The sequence below is a fragment of the Homalodisca vitripennis genome, chromosome 1 (assembly GCF_021130785.1).
Source record: "Homalodisca vitripennis isolate AUS2020 chromosome 1, UT_GWSS_2.1, whole genome shotgun sequence".
Classification (NCBI taxonomy): Eukaryota; Metazoa; Arthropoda; class Insecta; order Hemiptera; family Cicadellidae; genus Homalodisca; species Homalodisca vitripennis.
The window spans coordinates 66,420,400-66,438,567 of NC_060207.1; the positions used below are offsets into that span (position 1 = coordinate 66,420,400).

The window sequence follows — 18,168 nt, forward strand, 5'->3', positions numbered from 1 at the left end:
TTAATGCTACCAGGACTTTACTTTGCTATGTCCAATTAAAATGAACAAGGATTAATTTTGTATAACTTAATAAAAATTCCATTGAAATAAATTTCCTGAAACATAAGATGTATACACAGACTGTAGTGGAGATATTTTTTTAATTCAGTTTTTAAGTGTTTGTTTGAATTTTAGTCCCCATGCAATTCTTTAAAAAACTATTATGTTTCCTATTTATTTTTCCTTTTGTTCATTTTATAATTTTCCTGCATCTTCTATGTTTCTGTATTGTTCATCAAACATAAATATAATCATCAAACTTACTGTTAAAATTAAATGCAAATATTTATTATAAAGTATAATGAAATTAAAAAATAACAGAAAAATTTCGTAAAATATTTTACTAATTATAATATTATTGAATTCACTATGGAATCTCCATGTATAAATATCCTCCAGTATAATGTACTATAAAATGACTACTTTTCAATTACTTTTTTATTCTTAAATATGTAAAATCTTTAATATAATTTTATGTCTAAATAATAAATTAAGATAGTTAGCTATTTTTTTAACTTTATATATTCTGTTTAATTTGAAGAAATTCAATTGACTTTTAAAATACCCACGACTTAAGTATATTTATCTATGTGTAATATATATGTGAAATAATTCATGTATGGGAACTAAATTATTTAAATAACTTAATATATTTAAAAGGTAACTGATAACTAAGTAATTTTCTAAATTAAGTTCATTTTATTTATTTGAATGCTCATTCATTTCCTTCAATTAAAATATAGAACATGTTGTGATTTAAGATGATTGCCTGATCATTTCTATCCATTCATGTCTGAAGTAACATTGTTTCAGGATCCTGACATGTTCTGGGATTTTATCTCACTGAGACCAGAGACAACTCATCAGGTTATGTTCCTCTTCTCAGACAGAGGTATCCCTGATGGCTACCGACACATGAATGGCTACGGCTCACACACATTCAAACTGGTCAATGCTGCCAATGAAGCAGTCTACTGCAAATTCCACTACAAAGTAAGTACTTCAGTTTTTAGAAGTGAAAATGTAATCCTAAATAGTTGCCCTATTTTTACTTAACATTACTTACTGTAGCCATATAGAGTGACAATATATACACAACTAAACAAGAGGCTGTCATAATTTGAGGTTCTTTACATTGTTGTTTACAAGAATCTTTATAACCAGTATCAGGGACATGACCTACTGTTTTTTTATCAACAAAATTGTATTAATATTAAAAAAATGTATTTCCCCATATTTTAATACCATAAACCAATTGGGAGTAAAAATGCATAATATAGCATTTTAAGAACTTTTACATTGAATAATTGAGACAGTTTTCTAATCATAAATATTATTTTAGATAACTTTAAACAAAGAGTAATTATATGATAATTCCAATTTAAATGTTTGTTGATGACCAGTCCAAGACATAAGTTCATCATAAGTTGGTATCACTAAATTGTCAATTTTGCTAATTGAATTTCAAAGGAATGTTTTTTATTTGAAATGAAATTTAAATGTACTGATTTATTTGCATTGACTGTTAAACAGTTTTTATTGAAGTATTGCATTATATTATTAATTTGTGTATTTCCTATGGTTTCTAAATCCTCTAGCTTTATGTTTATTTAGTATAAACGTATAATCTGTATATAAAGTTTTCTGGTTAGGATTACTTACATTTCCAATGTCTTAATATATATTAAGAATAGCAATGGATCAAGAACGCAACCATGGCTACCACTTAACACTGCTCTTTTTGATATTACTTCAAACGGATTGTTTTTTGTACTAACAAACTGTTACCCTTAACTCTGTTACTCTTTTCCTAACTTTTTCTAATAAGACTAAGGTAGGAAATTAGCAGAAATCAGCCAACAACACCAAATAGAAAAGTATTTCTCTGGTGAATATGTTCTTCAACGACACAACACATCTTGTCCTAGACTTGTCATTAGAACAATAATTCATTGAGACGTACAGTTTTACTCTGTTTCACATCTTAAAACAACATACGAGGTGTGTTCAAAAAGTATCGCAAATTTTGTGTATTTTCAAAAATTATTTATTTATTTGTGAATATCTATTTTGTCCCCTTCAAATCCCCCTGGGATATTATACACTTGTGCCAACGTTTTTTCCAATCTTCGAAGCACTTCAAAAAATCATTTTTTTGTATCTTGTTCAGCTCCTCCTTCGATGCCGTCTCTATCTCGTCAATCGTGGTGTAGCGTCGTCCTTTCATGGGCCTCTTCAGTTTCGAGAACAAGAAAAAGTCACAGGGGGCCAGATTTGGGGGAATACGGTGGCTGCGGTATCATTAGTGTGTTGTTTTTGGCCAAGAAGTCACGTACAAGCAGCGATGTGTGAGCAGGGGCGTTATCGTGGTGGAAAAGCCAATTTTTGTTTTTCCACAAATTCGGGCGTTTCTGGCAGATTGCTTTGCGCAAATTGCGCATAACTTGCAGGTAATATTCCTTATTCACCGTTCTACCTTGTGGCAAGAACTCATCATGCACCACGCCCCTGCAATCGAAGAAAACTGTAAGCAAAACTTTTACATTCAACCGAACTTGGCGTGCTTTTTTCGGTCTTGGTTCGTGCGGCAGCTTCCATTGAGATGATTGAGCTTTGGTTTCCACGTCATAACCATAAACCCACGATTCGTCACCAGTTATGACCCTCTGGAGCAAATTCGGGTCGTCGCGGACAGATTCCAACATCTCATTAGCAATGTTCATGCGATGCTGTTTTTGATCGAAATTGAGCAATTTTGGTACGAATTTTGCGGCGACCCGTCTCATGCCCAAATTATCGATTAAAATCAAATGGCACGAGCCAATCGATATGCCTAGGTCCTCGGCAATTTCTCTAAGGGTGATTCGACGATTGCCCAATACCATTTTCTTCACTTCATCAATTTTTTCGTCTATTGTTGAAGTGCTCGGGCATCCGGCACGCTCTTTTTTGTCCAAAGTAGCTTCTCCGTATGCCACAGTCAACATTCGGAATGCATCCGCACATTTAATTTCGTTTTTCACACAAAATTTGATACAGGTTCTTTGTTCCATTTTTTTGAATAGGTAAAAATCGAAGACGAACCAAAACACGTGCAAGCAAAGCAGCTGTCAACAATTAACTGAACATTCAAAATGGCCGAAATTATCAACATAAGTGAGAGACATATGTACCAACATAACACCACAAAAAAATCGAAATTCGAATATATGTAACCTGCGAAAATTCAAAATTCACGATACTTTTTGAACACACCTTGTAATTTGTTCTCAAGTCATGTATATGTGTATGTGTGACATCTTAAATGAGTTATTATACGTTTTTCAGACAGACCAAGGAATAAAAAATCTGGACACAGGGAAAGCTGCAGAGCTTTCTAGTAGTGACCCCGACTACTCTATCAGAGACCTGTATAATGCCATCGCTCGTGGAGATTTCCCCTCCTGGACCTTCTATGTACAAATCATGACCTTCAAACAGGCAGAGAATTATAAGTGGAACCCATTCGATCTCACCAAGGTCAGGAAGAACATAATCTAATTTTAATATTCAATGTGATTATTGGATAAATCTGATATTAGTAGTTTTTAAATAGTTGAATCAGTGTTATCAGCTAACTCTTCTCGTGCCAAACAATTCTGAGATATTAGTAAATAGGGGCCAAAGTTTTCATTTAGAGGTATTAGTGAAAGGTTTTATGATATTTTTATTAAATTTATTGGTTAAAGCCCTAACATTGTAATTCATTAATGATTTGATAACAATTTTAGTTTTGTTCATGGTAACTATAATCATAATGCAATAATAACAATAATTATTATTGTTTTAGTAATATAAGAAAAAGAATGGTGCAAACTGAGGCCATTCTTCTTCTTTTTATAATACTTTTAAAATGAGGCATCACTTGCTAGAGATTCCTATTTAAAAGTTTTGACTTCCCCAAAATACCCCATTTTGGGGGCAGAATTAAAAAATTTTCATACGTCAAAAAAACTCCTTAGTTGGTCATATTAACATCCCTCAAAGTAAAGCACTCCATCTCTATTCATAAGAAAGTTAATAGAGAGGGTGGAGCTTTTAAGACCGGTATAACAAAATTATAAATTAATCTGATATTTCAATCATCTAGGCTACTTTGATCACTAGTAATAATTTATCATAAAGAAACTGTTCAAATGAAAAGAAGATGAGAATTTAGGTCCAAAAAATATGAGTGTATGAGGTATGTTCAAAATATTTTCTGTTGTTCAATAAATCATTAACAGGCATTTAATACAAGCTGCATACATAGGTAGGTCACGTAGGACACTATGTACTCAGTTGACAATTACACATTGAATGCTATTGCATGTTTGTCTTGTGCAATATTACAGTATTACAATATCATATTGAATAGTGACATGCTTACAAATATTGCCTAAAACTTTGTGGTTCTCAAGTAGAAACCACTCCAACAGGCCTTTGATGAAGATACCATGAATGTTATAATGAAGGAGTAGAGTAACAAAATAGGTTTAGAAATAGCTGTCAATGGACAGTGAAAAGACCAATAGCAACACAAAATTCTGAAGCTATCCACAAGGTTTTTAGTTTTGTAGTAGAGAATTAACATATTGCCATCAGTGAGTTAGTAGCAGAGAGAGAAATCAGTATTGATCTGGTTTTGTTAGATTTTAATGAATGGTTTGGGCATACTCAGAGTTGCCACCATGTTTTCTAAAGAACTTGTTATCAGATTAGAGACAACTGCAACTTGAATTGATTAGGACTTTAAAAAGCTAACCTGAACTTTCTTAAAAGAAATTATAATTGTAATGACTCATTCATGTTACCTTAAAGGCTAAAGTTTTATCTGCCAAGTGAAAATATGTACACCACAAAATTAATATTTCAGTAAAATTTAGTTTTCATATAGTTTACACTAACAGCATAGTTATGGACATAGACCTGGAAGGACATAATAATTTTAAAATTTTTACTAATGCTATAGTTGTTAATTTATTTATATACTTTTAAACATTTTAACATCTTAGCATTACTGGGCAAGAATAGAAGACAAATTAAAAGCAAAGTTGATGTTATCCTGGTTTTTATGTACTAGAATGGAGTAAACCATCATGACCATGTGCCAAAGTGACTGATACACACTAGAGTACTATTTAGAAGTTTTGCATCACCCATATGATGCCGTTTGGCATAAACGTCTTTATGTTTGCTTAACTACCTAACTGACACTCTGTCAGAGAAATGCTCCTCTTACCTTAATGTAAGAACACACAACACCTCTTGGCTAAACCTAGCATCTCAGTATTAGATCAGGCTCTGACTTGCCTGATATAGGACTATGCAACATCTGGTTATTCCGATGCTTGAATATCCACTTAGTGGATCCCTATTTTAATTTGACATTACATAAGTCAAAAACTGATGGATCAAATCCAGACGAATCCTTCCAGTCCTGCTTCTAAAAGTGATAGGAGTTTTTGAACACAGTCTAAAAAAGTAGACTCATAAAAAAACAGAAGAGTTTATCAATGTAGTAAAGATGTTTAAAGATTTATTATTAACCTGTTGGGGAGTACTGACGGCTATAACCGTCATCCTACCTAGTGTATACTAGAGTAAGCAAAATTATCCTTAATGAACTCCAGGGAGTAAAGAACAAATTTTTTTTGTTTTCATTCAAAATGTATTGAAACCTTACAAAATATCATAATAATGCATTTTTTGGATCTACAACTTGATAAATTCATACATTTTGTTTTTTTTTTTAATTTTACAAACGTATGATAGTGTTCAAAACACGGGTACACACAAAGTGCTACTTCACATTTTGTGCACTCATAAGCAGTTTCTTTCCTTTTACGCTCACCCCGTGTTGTATTTGAATACACAAAGCAGCGTTTTAGCTTCCTTCGGCCATTTTCCCTTATTGGTAGTGGGCGGAGGAAATGGCGACCTGACAAGCGTAGCGGCTGCTGGGCTCTGCCCAACGGATGCGTCACAGCTGCAGCCTCTTCTCTTGGTGCAACATGTGCTTCCAGTATCTGTCTGATAATGTTAATTCGGAAGTCCATGATGTGAACCTTAGCATTTGGGTTTTTTGATACCATGTATAGCCTATAAATGGACATAGCGCGAGAAAATTACAGAACATTTGGCGGCAAATCTGTGATTATGTATTCCGTCACTAGGAGACAGCACCGTACAGCAATAATTATTTTGAACATTTCACAGTTGAAATAGTATGTAAGAACGCCACTAGAGTGCATAAACAGTTGCAATATTGATTGTTTTAGCAACCCCGTCATGGACGGTCATAACCGTCAATACTCTTTTGGAACAACTTTCAGCTACTCCTCAACAGGTTAATAACATACTAAAACCTTAAAAATTTTCATTCAAATCTATGATCTGAAATCTGTTGAAAAGTTTGCTCATGTTGGTAAACCACAAAGGCATACACTAAAAAAGTATTTCTAGAGTTTATTTTACAATTGTTTTATTTTGATGTAAACATAAACATCTATGTGATTAAGTTTCATAAATATGTTTGTCCACTAGACATAAAGTGCTAGAATAAATGTCCACATGAAGTAAATGGTTGGACACAGTGTCAACTTGTGAATGTTATGTTTACAGGTCTGGCCACATTCGGATTTCCCACTAATCAAAGTGGGCAAACTAGTCCTGGATAGGAACCCTGGCAACTACTTTGTGGACGTAGAACAAGCAGCGTACAGTCCTGCCCATCTGGTGCCCGGCATTGAACCCAGTCCCGACAAGATGTTGCAGGTAATCACTTACTTATATGTGGAGACATAATTGATCTGTTAACCCCTTCAAAGTATTATCTATACTTTCATCGTTTCATTATTACATTTAACTCAGTATGTAAAAATACCATTGTACAAAATCATCTGAGCAAAAATAGAACCATTAGTGCAATGAGCTGGTCTGAAGATAGGACAAGGAGGTAATGAACAAAATCGTAATTACAAGAACTAATAATGGCCTTTAAATTAACTTCTTCAATCTCAACTTATGCTCGGCCAAGTTCCCTCCACCTGGGTATACAGGGTCTGTTCAATAAGTATGGTGACGGGTTCCAATAATTTAAATTCATCAAAGGTCCGCTGGAAGTCGGTTTCTGAAATATTATTGAGAGCTTTTGTCGTCCGCGTCTTGAACCACCTTGATGGAGTCGAACCGATGTCCTTTGAGCTCCTGTTTCATTCACGGAAATAAGAAAAAGTCTTGTGGAGCCAGGTCTGAGGCAACGTTGGCTTGCTGAATTTTGGCAGCAGCTGCCACAAATCAATCGCACCATAGCACGGCTCTTGATCATGGTGAAGTTTCCAATTCTTCGCAATGGCTGGTCGCACACGCGTTTTGCCATTTCACAGACATGTCAGCACTTGCACATAAAATGCAGCATTCACGGCTGTTCCAGTAGGCACGAATTCCTTTTGAACAATGTCATGTCGGTCGGAAAAAACAATTAGCATTGTTTTGATTTTGCCATTCAAGCTTTTTTAGACATGGGGATCCCTGTGTAAGCCATTCTGAACTTTGATGTATTGTTTCCGGGTCGTACTGGAACACCCATGATTCATCGCAGGTAATCAAGAAAATTTTCATCTTTCTGGGCACTGTCCAAAATTTCTTGTGAAATTTCCATCCGTGGAAGTTTTTGTTCCTGGCTTAAGACTTTCGGCACCAGCTTCGTGCACAATTTCCTCATCGCAAGATTCTCTGTTACAATGGTGTGGACAGCTGTGACTGAAAGGCCGTTCTCCTCACTAATAAGGGCGATGGTTAAATCCCTGTCAGAGTTCAAAACAGTTTTCATTTTGGCCACCTGAGCATCGGTTTGAGCAGTCGTCGGGCATCCGACACAATGATCATCTTCGATGAGCTCCTGGCTACAAAATCATTCCACATAATATTTGGACCAAGGACATATTATGTCCTTATTTTGTTTTAGCTTTAACCCTTTTAACCCCGACGTCCGTACTATACGGACGTCGTAAAAATGGCGTCAACTCCCGACGTCCGTATAGTGCGGACGTGCACTTTTTATTACTTTACTGGCCACCTATTTCACCAAATGCTTTGAAATTTCACAGACTTGTGCACAAAGATATTTTGCATTGAAATATATTAGTTTGTAATGGTTTGACTTCGTATTTTGTCAGTCTGTGACTGAGCAATTGCAGTTCAGATCGACCGACTGCTCACGCTTGTTGCAGACAGCTGTATATCATGTGGTTGTGAATATTCCGTTTTCTTCACATATATATTTTAGGTTAAAGCAGTATAAAGTACGGCAGTTAAAGTTTAGTTTATTATTTGTTTTATTTCAAAATGAGTAAAAGACATCTTCAAAGTCTCCCGTAAGTGAAAATACAATAATTAGTAACCTAGTTGCAAATGGTGTGGATGTGATTAGGGACGACGATTTGAGTGATGGATATCTTGAAAATTTACATTTTGTAGTGATGTAAATATTGTTTTAAAACTTTTTTAAAATTTAGATTATGAACAGTTTTAGTTATTTTGTCCGAAATAACTTTGGTTTTATGTTTATTTTAAGTACTGTGAATTTCAAAGGTCTTGTTACATTGCCTTGCCCAGAAATGGCAAAAAGAAAAATTTACACGGCTTTACAAAAATTGATGTTACTCTACTTGTAAATAAGGTAGGCCTATAATTTTTGTTTCCTTTTATTAAGGATTAAATATATCATAAAGTAAATGGGTATTTTTGTGTCAAATATTTTTTTATCTATATGGTTTCCATGATCAAACTTGAAATTTTTTCATTTTTATTTATATTATTATATATGTATATGCATTTTAAAAAAATTACTTTCAAAATAATAATTTTATTTGTATATTTCTGTAAGCTACATGTATAAAGAAGTAAAACAAAAAAAGAATTACCTAAATATCTTAAAAAATAACTGAGTTATGAATTTTTTACAAAACCCTTACATTTTGTCTGAAAATGGCTTGGGATTTCTGGCACATCACTTGATTTAATGGCCGGGGTTAAAAGGGTTAAAATGTACCTCTGCTGCAGTTTTTGTTAGTTTTTGGACCTCATTAACTTTATTAAGTTAACTTAGATTTCTTAAAATACTTTTATCTCGTATATACTGATGTACACATGTGATGTTAATAATCCAATAGTATTTTATAAAATTGGTTCAAAAATTTTAAAAACTTATTTTAGTAATTGGATGAATTTTTAAATACATTTTGATCAGGATATAAACATATCCGCAATATATCTATTTTAATTAAAAACATCTGTTAAAGATGGTAAAAAAAAATAATCAAATAAACACCATTTGAATCTAAGAGTTCTTTTTCAGCTAGGCTACAATTATACAGCAGCTATCCAATGTAGTCTTGGTGGAGATGTATTCTGATTGTGCACAATTGAGCGCAGTACAGAGTTTTAGAGTACTTTGCTATGCCTTACTCAACTACATTCAACTGATTACCAAAACCAAACATGGTGAAAGGTCAGTGACAAGTCCTGACCTGACCTAATGAATTAATGTAATACGGTAACATTTTTATGTATCTTTACATTTTAGATTTTGAAGTAAAAAGAAGAATAAAAAAAATAAATTTTTATATTTTATTTATATTACTAGCAGTTATCCGGGACTTCACACGCAATTTCTTAGGCTTTACACGTTTATGAACACTTCTGGTTTGAATTAAATATATTTCCGACATCAATGTTCAGTTTTCCTTGTTTTCCCAATCAATTTTGTATAGTTGTATATGGCCATTGTAATTTATTTATTCCAGTCCTAGTATTTTTGCCTCATAGTTGATTTGACTTTTTTCCCGATGAAGAAAATATACATACATATATATATATATATATATATATATATATATATATATATATATAATTTTTCAATAAACATTGAATCACAAAAAGTACTTGCTCCGCCGGGACTCGAACCCGGATCTCTCATTTGCCGGGTGTGTGTGCTACCACTACACCACAAAGCCCTTACTTTTTATGATTCAGTTACTTTGTATTTGGCTGTATCTGTCACATATGCGTTTAAATAACCAAACTAACATATGATTGGAAGACCAAATACCTGTCAAAGGACTTTTATTTACATTAATCAAATTTGGTATAAATGTTATACCAGGCAAGTGAGAGATCCGGGTTCGAGTCCCAGCGGAGCAAGTACTTTTTGTGATTCAATGTTTATTGAAAAATGAAATTAGGCTATTGCCATTTATACAAAATTTAATTAATGTATATATATACACACACACACACACACACATATATATACATGCACATATAAAGGTCTGAGAAACCTACCTCTATCAAAAGACAATTCAGACGGGTTTTATAATTACTTTGTCTTTGATATCTGTATTTTAGTTGTACTGACCAAGCATTGAATACTTAATTTTTTAACTGTATAATTTTTTACTCTGTGCTCAATAGTGGTCGCAAAAAAAGGTTGAAATAAGAAGTGTTGTAACTATATAGCTTACTCTATAATTTCAAGACTATAGGTGAAATAAATTAAAAATAGTGGTTAAGGTAATAAAACATATACTGATGGCGAGAGAAAAGAAGAGACCTGGATTCTGGCCTATCTGAAATTTGCAGGCGCTACTACTAGTATGTTGCAGCGCCTTGTTTCGTAATTCCATTATTGTTTCACTGTTCCATTGCTAGGATAAACAATTCGCAGGGTTGGCTGTGGGGCGAAGCGCCTGAAATTATTGCGCGGCAACACACTAGTACACAGCTGTGCGCCGGCACGGGCCAGGTCTCTTCTTTTCTCTCGCCATCAGTAGTTATGCTGTCATAAAACAATGTTTACATATAACAGATGTTTAAATTTAACAGGCTATTTCAATCTATACTATGATATAAAAATCTTTTCTTTTTCTGTTTACCTGATTCTTTCTGTAGACATATTAATAGTTATTCTGCTATTTGGAACGGAGGCAAATCTAATAAATCAGAGATTATTATAATCGGCACAGCCATTCTTGAGTTATAAATTATGTAATTAACCAAACTTTGTTTTTGTATATTTTATTTTTATTGATATAATATCATATTATTAATACTTATTATCCTATTCCCGACAAAGACAAATCCAAAAACACAAAAATCAGTCCAGCCGTTCTTGAGTTAACAATGGTGTAACTAACACGACTTTCATTTATATATATTTAGATTTTCAGCAGCTGATCATTTATTTTCCTGGGTCCCAACTACCTGCAGTTACCAGTCAACTGCCCATACAAGGTTACGATCAACAAACTGTATGCTCACTGAAGTGTTAATATGTACAGGCCCGTCTGTTCTCCTACACTGACACTCACCGTCACCGCCTGGGTCCCAACTACCTGCAGTTACCAGTCAACTGCCCATACAAGGTTACGATCAACAAACTGTATGCTCACTGAAGTGTTAATATGTACAGGCCCGTCTGTTCTCCTACACTGACACTCACCGTCACCGCCTGGGTCCCAACTACCTGCAGTTACCAGTCAACTGCCCATACAAGGTTACGCTCAACAATAACCTGCGTGATGGGCCCATGTGCTTTGGCAATAACCAGGCCGGTGCCCCCAACTATTTCCCTAACAGCTTTAATGGGCAGAAAGAGAGCCCCCGAGGTGGATACTTGAAGTTCAGTGCCACTGGTGATGTCGCCAAGTAAGTAATTTTTATTTAACTGTTCAAATGGTTAGCAATTATATTCACTTAAATATTATTATTTAGTTTGAGTTTTTTAATTGAAACACAAAAATGTTTTATGTTTCGCTCAGATACAACAGTGCTGATGATGACAACTTCAGTCAAGCCACTCTGTTCTGGAAGAAAACTCTAAACGAAGAGGAGCGCAACCGGTTGGTCAACAACATTGTTGGCAACTTGAAGGCGGCTTCTTCCTTTATACAGGTAAGGTGAATCGTCTGAGGTATGTTCAAAAGCAACAACAATTTTTATTTTTTGAAAATATATTTATTCATTTTCAATAATGTTGCTAATCAATGCACTTTTAATGTCATCTATGCTTGTAAAATGATGGCCCTTTAGGTTCTCTATATTTTTGGGAATAAAAAGAGTCACACAGAGCCATGTCTGGAGAATATGGAGGCTAGGGCATTGTTACAGTACTGTTTTTGGCCAAAAATTCACAAACAAGCAATGAAGTGTGAGTAGGTGCATTGTCATGGTGCAAAAGCCATGAATTGTTATGCCACAAATCCGGATGTTTTATCTAATTGCTTCTCGCAAACGGCGTTGAACTTGCAAGTAGTAATCCTTATTGATGGTTTGACCTTATGGCAAGAATTCATTATGCACTATACAATAAAAACCTAAGAACAGAGTGAGCATAACCTTCACGTTTGACTGCACTTGTCAAGCCTTATTCGGTCTTGGTAATCCAGAATGCCTCTACTGGGATGATTGAGACTTCGACATCATATCTATAAACCCATGTTTTGTCACCTGTTATAACAAGTTTCAGCAATTCAGCATCGTCGTTGACTTAATTTAATGACTCCTGAACAACATCCATTCGCCGCTTTCAACAAAAGGAACAATACAACAATTTTGAAAAAAATATTTTGCTGCCACATGTTTCATACCCAAAACATTCATAAAAATTCCATGGCATGAGCCATTTCATATGCCAACATCATCAGCAACTTCTCTGATTGTAATAGGTTCATAAACATATCTTCCATTTTTCACGTTTTCATCAGTTGTTAATGTGCTGAGGCATCCGGAGCGTTTGCCATTTTCAATCTCTTCACGGCCATCTTTGAAACATATATACCATTTGTGAACCCTTGTTTTACTCATAGCAGACTCACCATAGACACCTGTTAACATTTCCACACTTTGTTACACTTTATTTAATTTGTTTTAATTTTTCATAAAATCATTCATTTGATACAAAATCTTCAATCTATTTTTTTAAACAATGTAAATTGCTGAGTTCATAAAACACGTCTAACCTTAACATCTACCACTGAAAAAGTAAACAATGAATACTGCTGGAAATTTTTATACTTCAGGAGCATGAGTACCAATATAATAAAAAAAAGACAATCTTGACAGTTAGACTCTCCAAACCCACGAAAATAAAAAAATCGTATTACTTTTCAACACACCTTGTATACCTCTTGATAAATCTGATAAATATCTTACAAACAAATAAGTTATAAAATAGATCTTTGAATTAGATCAGTTAATTTCCTATCTAATTTTGGAATAAAATCTGAGTAGTGAACTTCAGTTTTTGCTCCCTACCTGATCTTCCAATATAGTAAGTGAACGTAGTAGGAGAGTCTTGGTTTTTGTGTGTTATAAAGCCACTTTTTTATTCATGCCACAAGATTACATTAGCTCTCATCCTTAGTTGGTATGCCATAGAACATTTACATGTACAGCTATTTTTGAATGCCAGAAATTTAAATAAGTATGAGTTTTTGACATTTAATTTGTAAGTCCTTTTTTTGACATTGTTGTTGTTGCAACAGGTCATATTATTTACAAATTTCTCTCTCTATCACACTGCAGATGGATTTGTCTTTCATATTAGTATTTTATAAAATGAACATCTGCATATTTTATGTGGTTTGAACTAATGTGTTGAGGGTTGTTCAGAAATTAAGTTCATTTTGTAAATTGAAAATAATTAATAAATTACAACTTTACTAACATATAGATTCAAAAGAAAAACTTTTAATCGGTTTTTCACATGATTACCACTTAAATTCAGGCACTTATCATATTTGGATGTACGTTTTTCATTACCTAGTAAATAAGATTCTGCTACCTGTGCATTTAACTATCTGTTAGCAGGGAACAATCGGCAAAACTAATGTGTGAAAAAACAAATACAATCAAATTTCTTGATGTATGGAAACAATTGGAAATAATAAAAATCTAACAAAAAGATTTGTAATAATAAACTCCTGAATTTCCTTAATTATTTAATTGATTTTATGAACATGACCATCTAAACATAAGGCTCACTTAATTTGCCTTCTAGAAGTTTGCGAAAACAAATACAAAATGATTAAAAACTGTCAACATGTCTGTTATACAATGAAGATAAAATTGAGTAACTTTTAGTAGTTTTTAATGAAATTTCACAAGAAGCAACTAACAATAATGACAAAAAATTAGGACTACAAATTTTCTCTGAAGTTTAATGTATGTATCAGTATCAATTATATATCAGTAATGATTGTCAGTGAACAATATCTTTTAGTTAAGATAATTTTTTCGTGAAAAATAGCTATGAAAATTGGTCCAGATATTGGAGGTTTTGGATTTAGTATTCCAGGCTAGATGCGAGAGAAATTACTGTACGCATAACAGTAAAACATCTGTATACACTCTTCATACAAGCGAGGGTTAATATTGTTGTTCTTAATAAAGTTATAAGAGTAGATAAAATGTTACAATAGTGAAAACCAAAAATTGTATATTTCACTGTTTAATTGTAAAGTGACTTTAATACAATATGTTTAATTTAAAACAGAGTCTACTGTATGTTTGCCAAAGCGAATTTCTCATTGACTGGTAAGCTAATATGAATGTTGGTATGTGTAGGACCGAGCTGTCAAGAACTTCAGCCAGGTGGATTTAGACCTTGGACAACGCCTGGCCGAGGGCTTGCGTAAAATCACAATCAGCAAGCTCTAAATCACTAACCTGATTTTATTGTGTCGCACAATTTTGTGTTAACTTATATGTTACCAAGTCAAAAGTTTTTCATTGTAATCAAATTTTTTCTCAAATTCTGGAATAACATTTGAATTTTCTTGTTTGCGGTGATGGTGTTTTAAGGTGTTGGCTGTAAACTAATTCCATACTTTTCATGAAACCTAAATGTTTGAAAGCTTTTTAATTCTCTCTTTGTTTATCTAGGGAATAGTTTTAAACTAACATAATTGGTGCGAATGAATGTTTTACATATTTATAAAAATAATTCCAACAAACAAAGTAATGCACTTAAGTAGAAAAGATTTTCAAAATACTGTTATTATACTAATTAACTATAATAAAACTTGAACCCCATCAATACTATGAGTATTTTATACAATTTCATTAATTTTCATTACAACACTAACCGCACAAACCATTCATTCATACTTCTAAAAATTCATTCCATTCAATCATAAACTTTAACTTGGTAATATTGCCATTCGATGTTCTGTAATCAACATGTGGTGCCTTACTTAGCTGTATAATGAGTTATTGTACAATTTTATTATTTGTTTTTTATGTTTTTGAATGTATTGTGAATAAATAAGAGTACAAATATTACAGCAGATTTGTTAATTAATACCTATAAAACATTAAAAGAATATAATTTACAAAATTTTCTATTAAATTATGATTTTTCTAGAAGTCATTGAAAATTTAATAAATAACAGTAACTTCTAAGTAAAATAAAAGTATAAATATAAGGGTAAGTATACATAAATTGTAGAACAGCTAAATGTCAATACAAGATGAAGCTAAAAAACTTGGCATACCAAGTGGAAAGCTCTCAAGGAGTTGGAAGATCTGTAATGGGAGTACGTGTTGATTAAAGAGCTTTAGGCTGTTAACAACGCAGAAAGTTCAACTACAAAAAGTTAATGCAGATCTAATTTATGGCTGTTGAAAAGTATTTTGTGGTATGTATTGGTGATTCAATGTTTATTTACCTTATTCACAATAGCAAAGTCAAAATTATGGAAATATTAATACTATACAAATGTTTAGAACAAAATTATGTAAATTTAATATGACTGGGAAAACCTGTCTTTAAATGAAACATTGAACTGTGAACTTATTCTTAACCCTAATGACCCGCTCTTAATTACAGAGCTAAGTCTGTCATGAGTATTTATGGATTTCTGCTACTACTGATGGTGAGAGTAAAGAAGAGACCTGGATTCTGGCCTATCTGAAAATTGCAGGCGCTACTACTAGTATATTGCCGCGCCTTGTTTCGTAATTCCATTATTGTTTCACTGTTTTGATTGATTTGCGGCCTAATTGTTATGTTTTATAAGATAATTTAAATGACGTTACTGTTTTGATCAATTAAAATTGAGCAAAATTTATGTTTGTACTAAATTCTAATAATTAGGCTCTACAGTGGTTGTAAACAAACAATAATTAAAGGAATGAATTGCTGAAAGTGAAGATTTTTGTATTGTTAAGATAACAATTACTAATGTTCATATATGTTTAATGTAAATGTAGTGCTTTTTTTAACATTGATACCTTACTGACTAACACAATATACAGTAAACAAAAAACCTCTTACGTAAAAAAATAGGAACATTTGTAATTGGGTAAAAAAAATTTGCTTCAACAGCTTTACAAATACCATGTCAAAGAAAATAATTACATTTTGCTAAAGTTGTAAATTGTTGAATATGAAACCGAGAGGACACAGTTTAATCCTCCAATGGTAAGCATGTTCGGAAGATAACATAAAAAAACTTACTGTTAGTAATGTTGAAATTAACAACCCATTATTTTACATATAAGGTTAAACAAGTGTGTTCACATTCATTTAGAAAACATTTTGTTCTCTGTGCTTGTATCAGTGTCCATCGGCAATGGTACTGCTAATTCTTCATCAGACTCAGGGTCACTAGGGTCATCCGAACTGTCAGAGCTGGAACTATCATCACCATCTTCACCTAGTCGTATGACAAACTCATCTATTGCGTCTTCCGTGATGCCGTCCTTCTCCCAGTACAATGCAGTTCAATGTGCTGCACGTGGTCACAATAATTTTTCCACTTAGTAGGAGTCACTGAGTCCAGTGCCGTTGTCGCCATATTTGATAGTTTCGTTAAGGACACACTACCTAAAAAAATTACGGTATGAATGTTTTTGCTAAGTATAATTAAATTTCTTGTTGTAATGATTACAATAATCTTATTACAAATAAATTTGCAACTTTGATATTTACGTAAATATTATTTTTATTCTTTCGTCCAACAACAGTGCAGTTCACTTGGGTCCAAATTTTTGAGTTTGTAAATAAGGACAGCTTTGTAAATTATTCACAACAGTGAATGCCTTGTTAAATAAGAAATGCAGCACCTGTGATATACTGGATTTACATAAAACGCAATACAGAAATATAAATATTTTACAAATTATTTACCTGAAGCATTGTTGTGTCGAACATATTGTTTCACTTGAGCCCAGACAAACTCAATAGCGTTGAGGTCGCACATGTAGGATGGAAGTCTCAACACAGTGTGACCTTTTTCTTTCAGCAAGTTGTCAATCTTGTAGATCTTTCTGGGTGGCTTCAATCTTTGAACCGCTTCATACAACACTGCTTTTCTTGTCGCCTTTTCATCGTAGGATTCCTCATGTCTTTGTAGCCACTCTATCATGACGCGTTTTGTAGCCCTTTTACTGGGTTCTTTATCTACCTGTTCCTCGTGATAAGGCGTGTTATCAATCACTACAACAGAGTCATCAGGTAGATTTGGCAGCACATGCTCTTTTATCCACTTTTCAAAGATCACACCATGCATCTGTCCATGGTAGTCTCCCGTGGAACAGTTAGCTTTGTAGATGAGGCGACCACCTTTCAAAAAGCCATCCTGAGATCCTATGTCCACAACGATCACGCGGTTTGCTGCGTACATGTCCGGCAATACTCCATCCACTTCAAGACTTTGCTAACACCTTTGAAACGTTAAGTCAGAGTCAATCCACGTCTCATCCAGGTAAAATATCTTCTTCTTATTGTCTCGGCACTTCTTAATGTTTCACAGATACTCGAATCTCCAGTTGACAATGTCTGGCCTTTCAATAAGCAGTTTTCTATTCGACCCACACTTCTTCCATCTGAACCCCATGTTTTTCAGTTCACGTCGAAGAGCCCACTCACTCCATACAAAATGTATTTTTCACGTAAAACTGGTAAGAGTTTTTTATAGGTTGGCACAACTTTTTTTACTGCATAAAAGTCCCTAATGACATTCACAATCACTCGCCTGTCGAACTCGTCTATTTTAATTTTGTATTGATCACATCTTTGACTTTTTACCAGGGCTCATCAGTTTT

General features: G+C 33.5%; 2 protein-coding genes across 3 annotated transcripts in view; one reads left to right on the forward strand and one right to left on the reverse strand.

Annotated features, from left to right (window-relative positions):
• The window catches only part of LOC124363752 (catalase), a 51,047-nt gene extending 35,645 nt beyond the window's left edge, over nucleotides 1-15,402 (forward strand). The window contains exons 5-11 of one of the 2 annotated variants that reach the window (XM_046819017.1): nucleotides 853-1,032; nucleotides 3,367-3,558; nucleotides 6,682-6,834; nucleotides 11,400-11,483; nucleotides 11,615-11,766; nucleotides 11,880-12,012; nucleotides 14,686-15,402. In XM_046819017.1, the coding sequence (XP_046674973.1) occupies nucleotides 853-1,032; nucleotides 3,367-3,558; nucleotides 6,682-6,834; nucleotides 11,400-11,483; nucleotides 11,615-11,766; nucleotides 11,880-12,012; nucleotides 14,686-14,778 (987 nt within the window). In that variant the 3' untranslated portion in view covers nucleotides 14,779-15,402. Of the gene's footprint in view, nucleotides 1-852; nucleotides 1,033-3,366; nucleotides 3,559-6,681; nucleotides 6,835-11,399; nucleotides 11,484-11,530; nucleotides 11,767-11,879; nucleotides 12,013-14,685 lie in introns of both variants that reach the window. The other variant, XM_046819022.1, reaches the window with a different exon arrangement.
• A 1,242-nt stretch (nucleotides 15,403-16,644) lies between these two features.
• Nucleotides 16,645-17,747, reverse strand: LOC124363847. Its single transcript, XM_046819149.1, has 2 exons — nucleotides 17,252-17,747; nucleotides 16,645-16,778 (listed from the first exon to the last, which is right to left on the reverse strand). The coding sequence occupies exons 1-2, from the start codon at nucleotides 17,745-17,747 to the stop codon at nucleotides 16,645-16,647; spliced, it is 630 nt and encodes a 209-aa protein (XP_046675105.1).
• Between the last annotated feature and the right edge of the window lie 421 nt (nucleotides 17,748-18,168).

What these genes read in the sequence shown, in the direction of transcription:
- LOC124363847 (XM_046819149.1), bottom strand. Translation starts at nt 17,747, where the DNA reads ATGTACGCAGCAAACCGCGTGATCGTTGTGGACATAGGATCTCAGGAT. An exon ending in TCGACACAACAATGCTTCAG is followed by an intron (nt 16,779 to 17,251) that starts GTAAATAATTTG and finishes TCATACGACTAG; the next exon opens with GTGAAGATGGTGATGATAGT.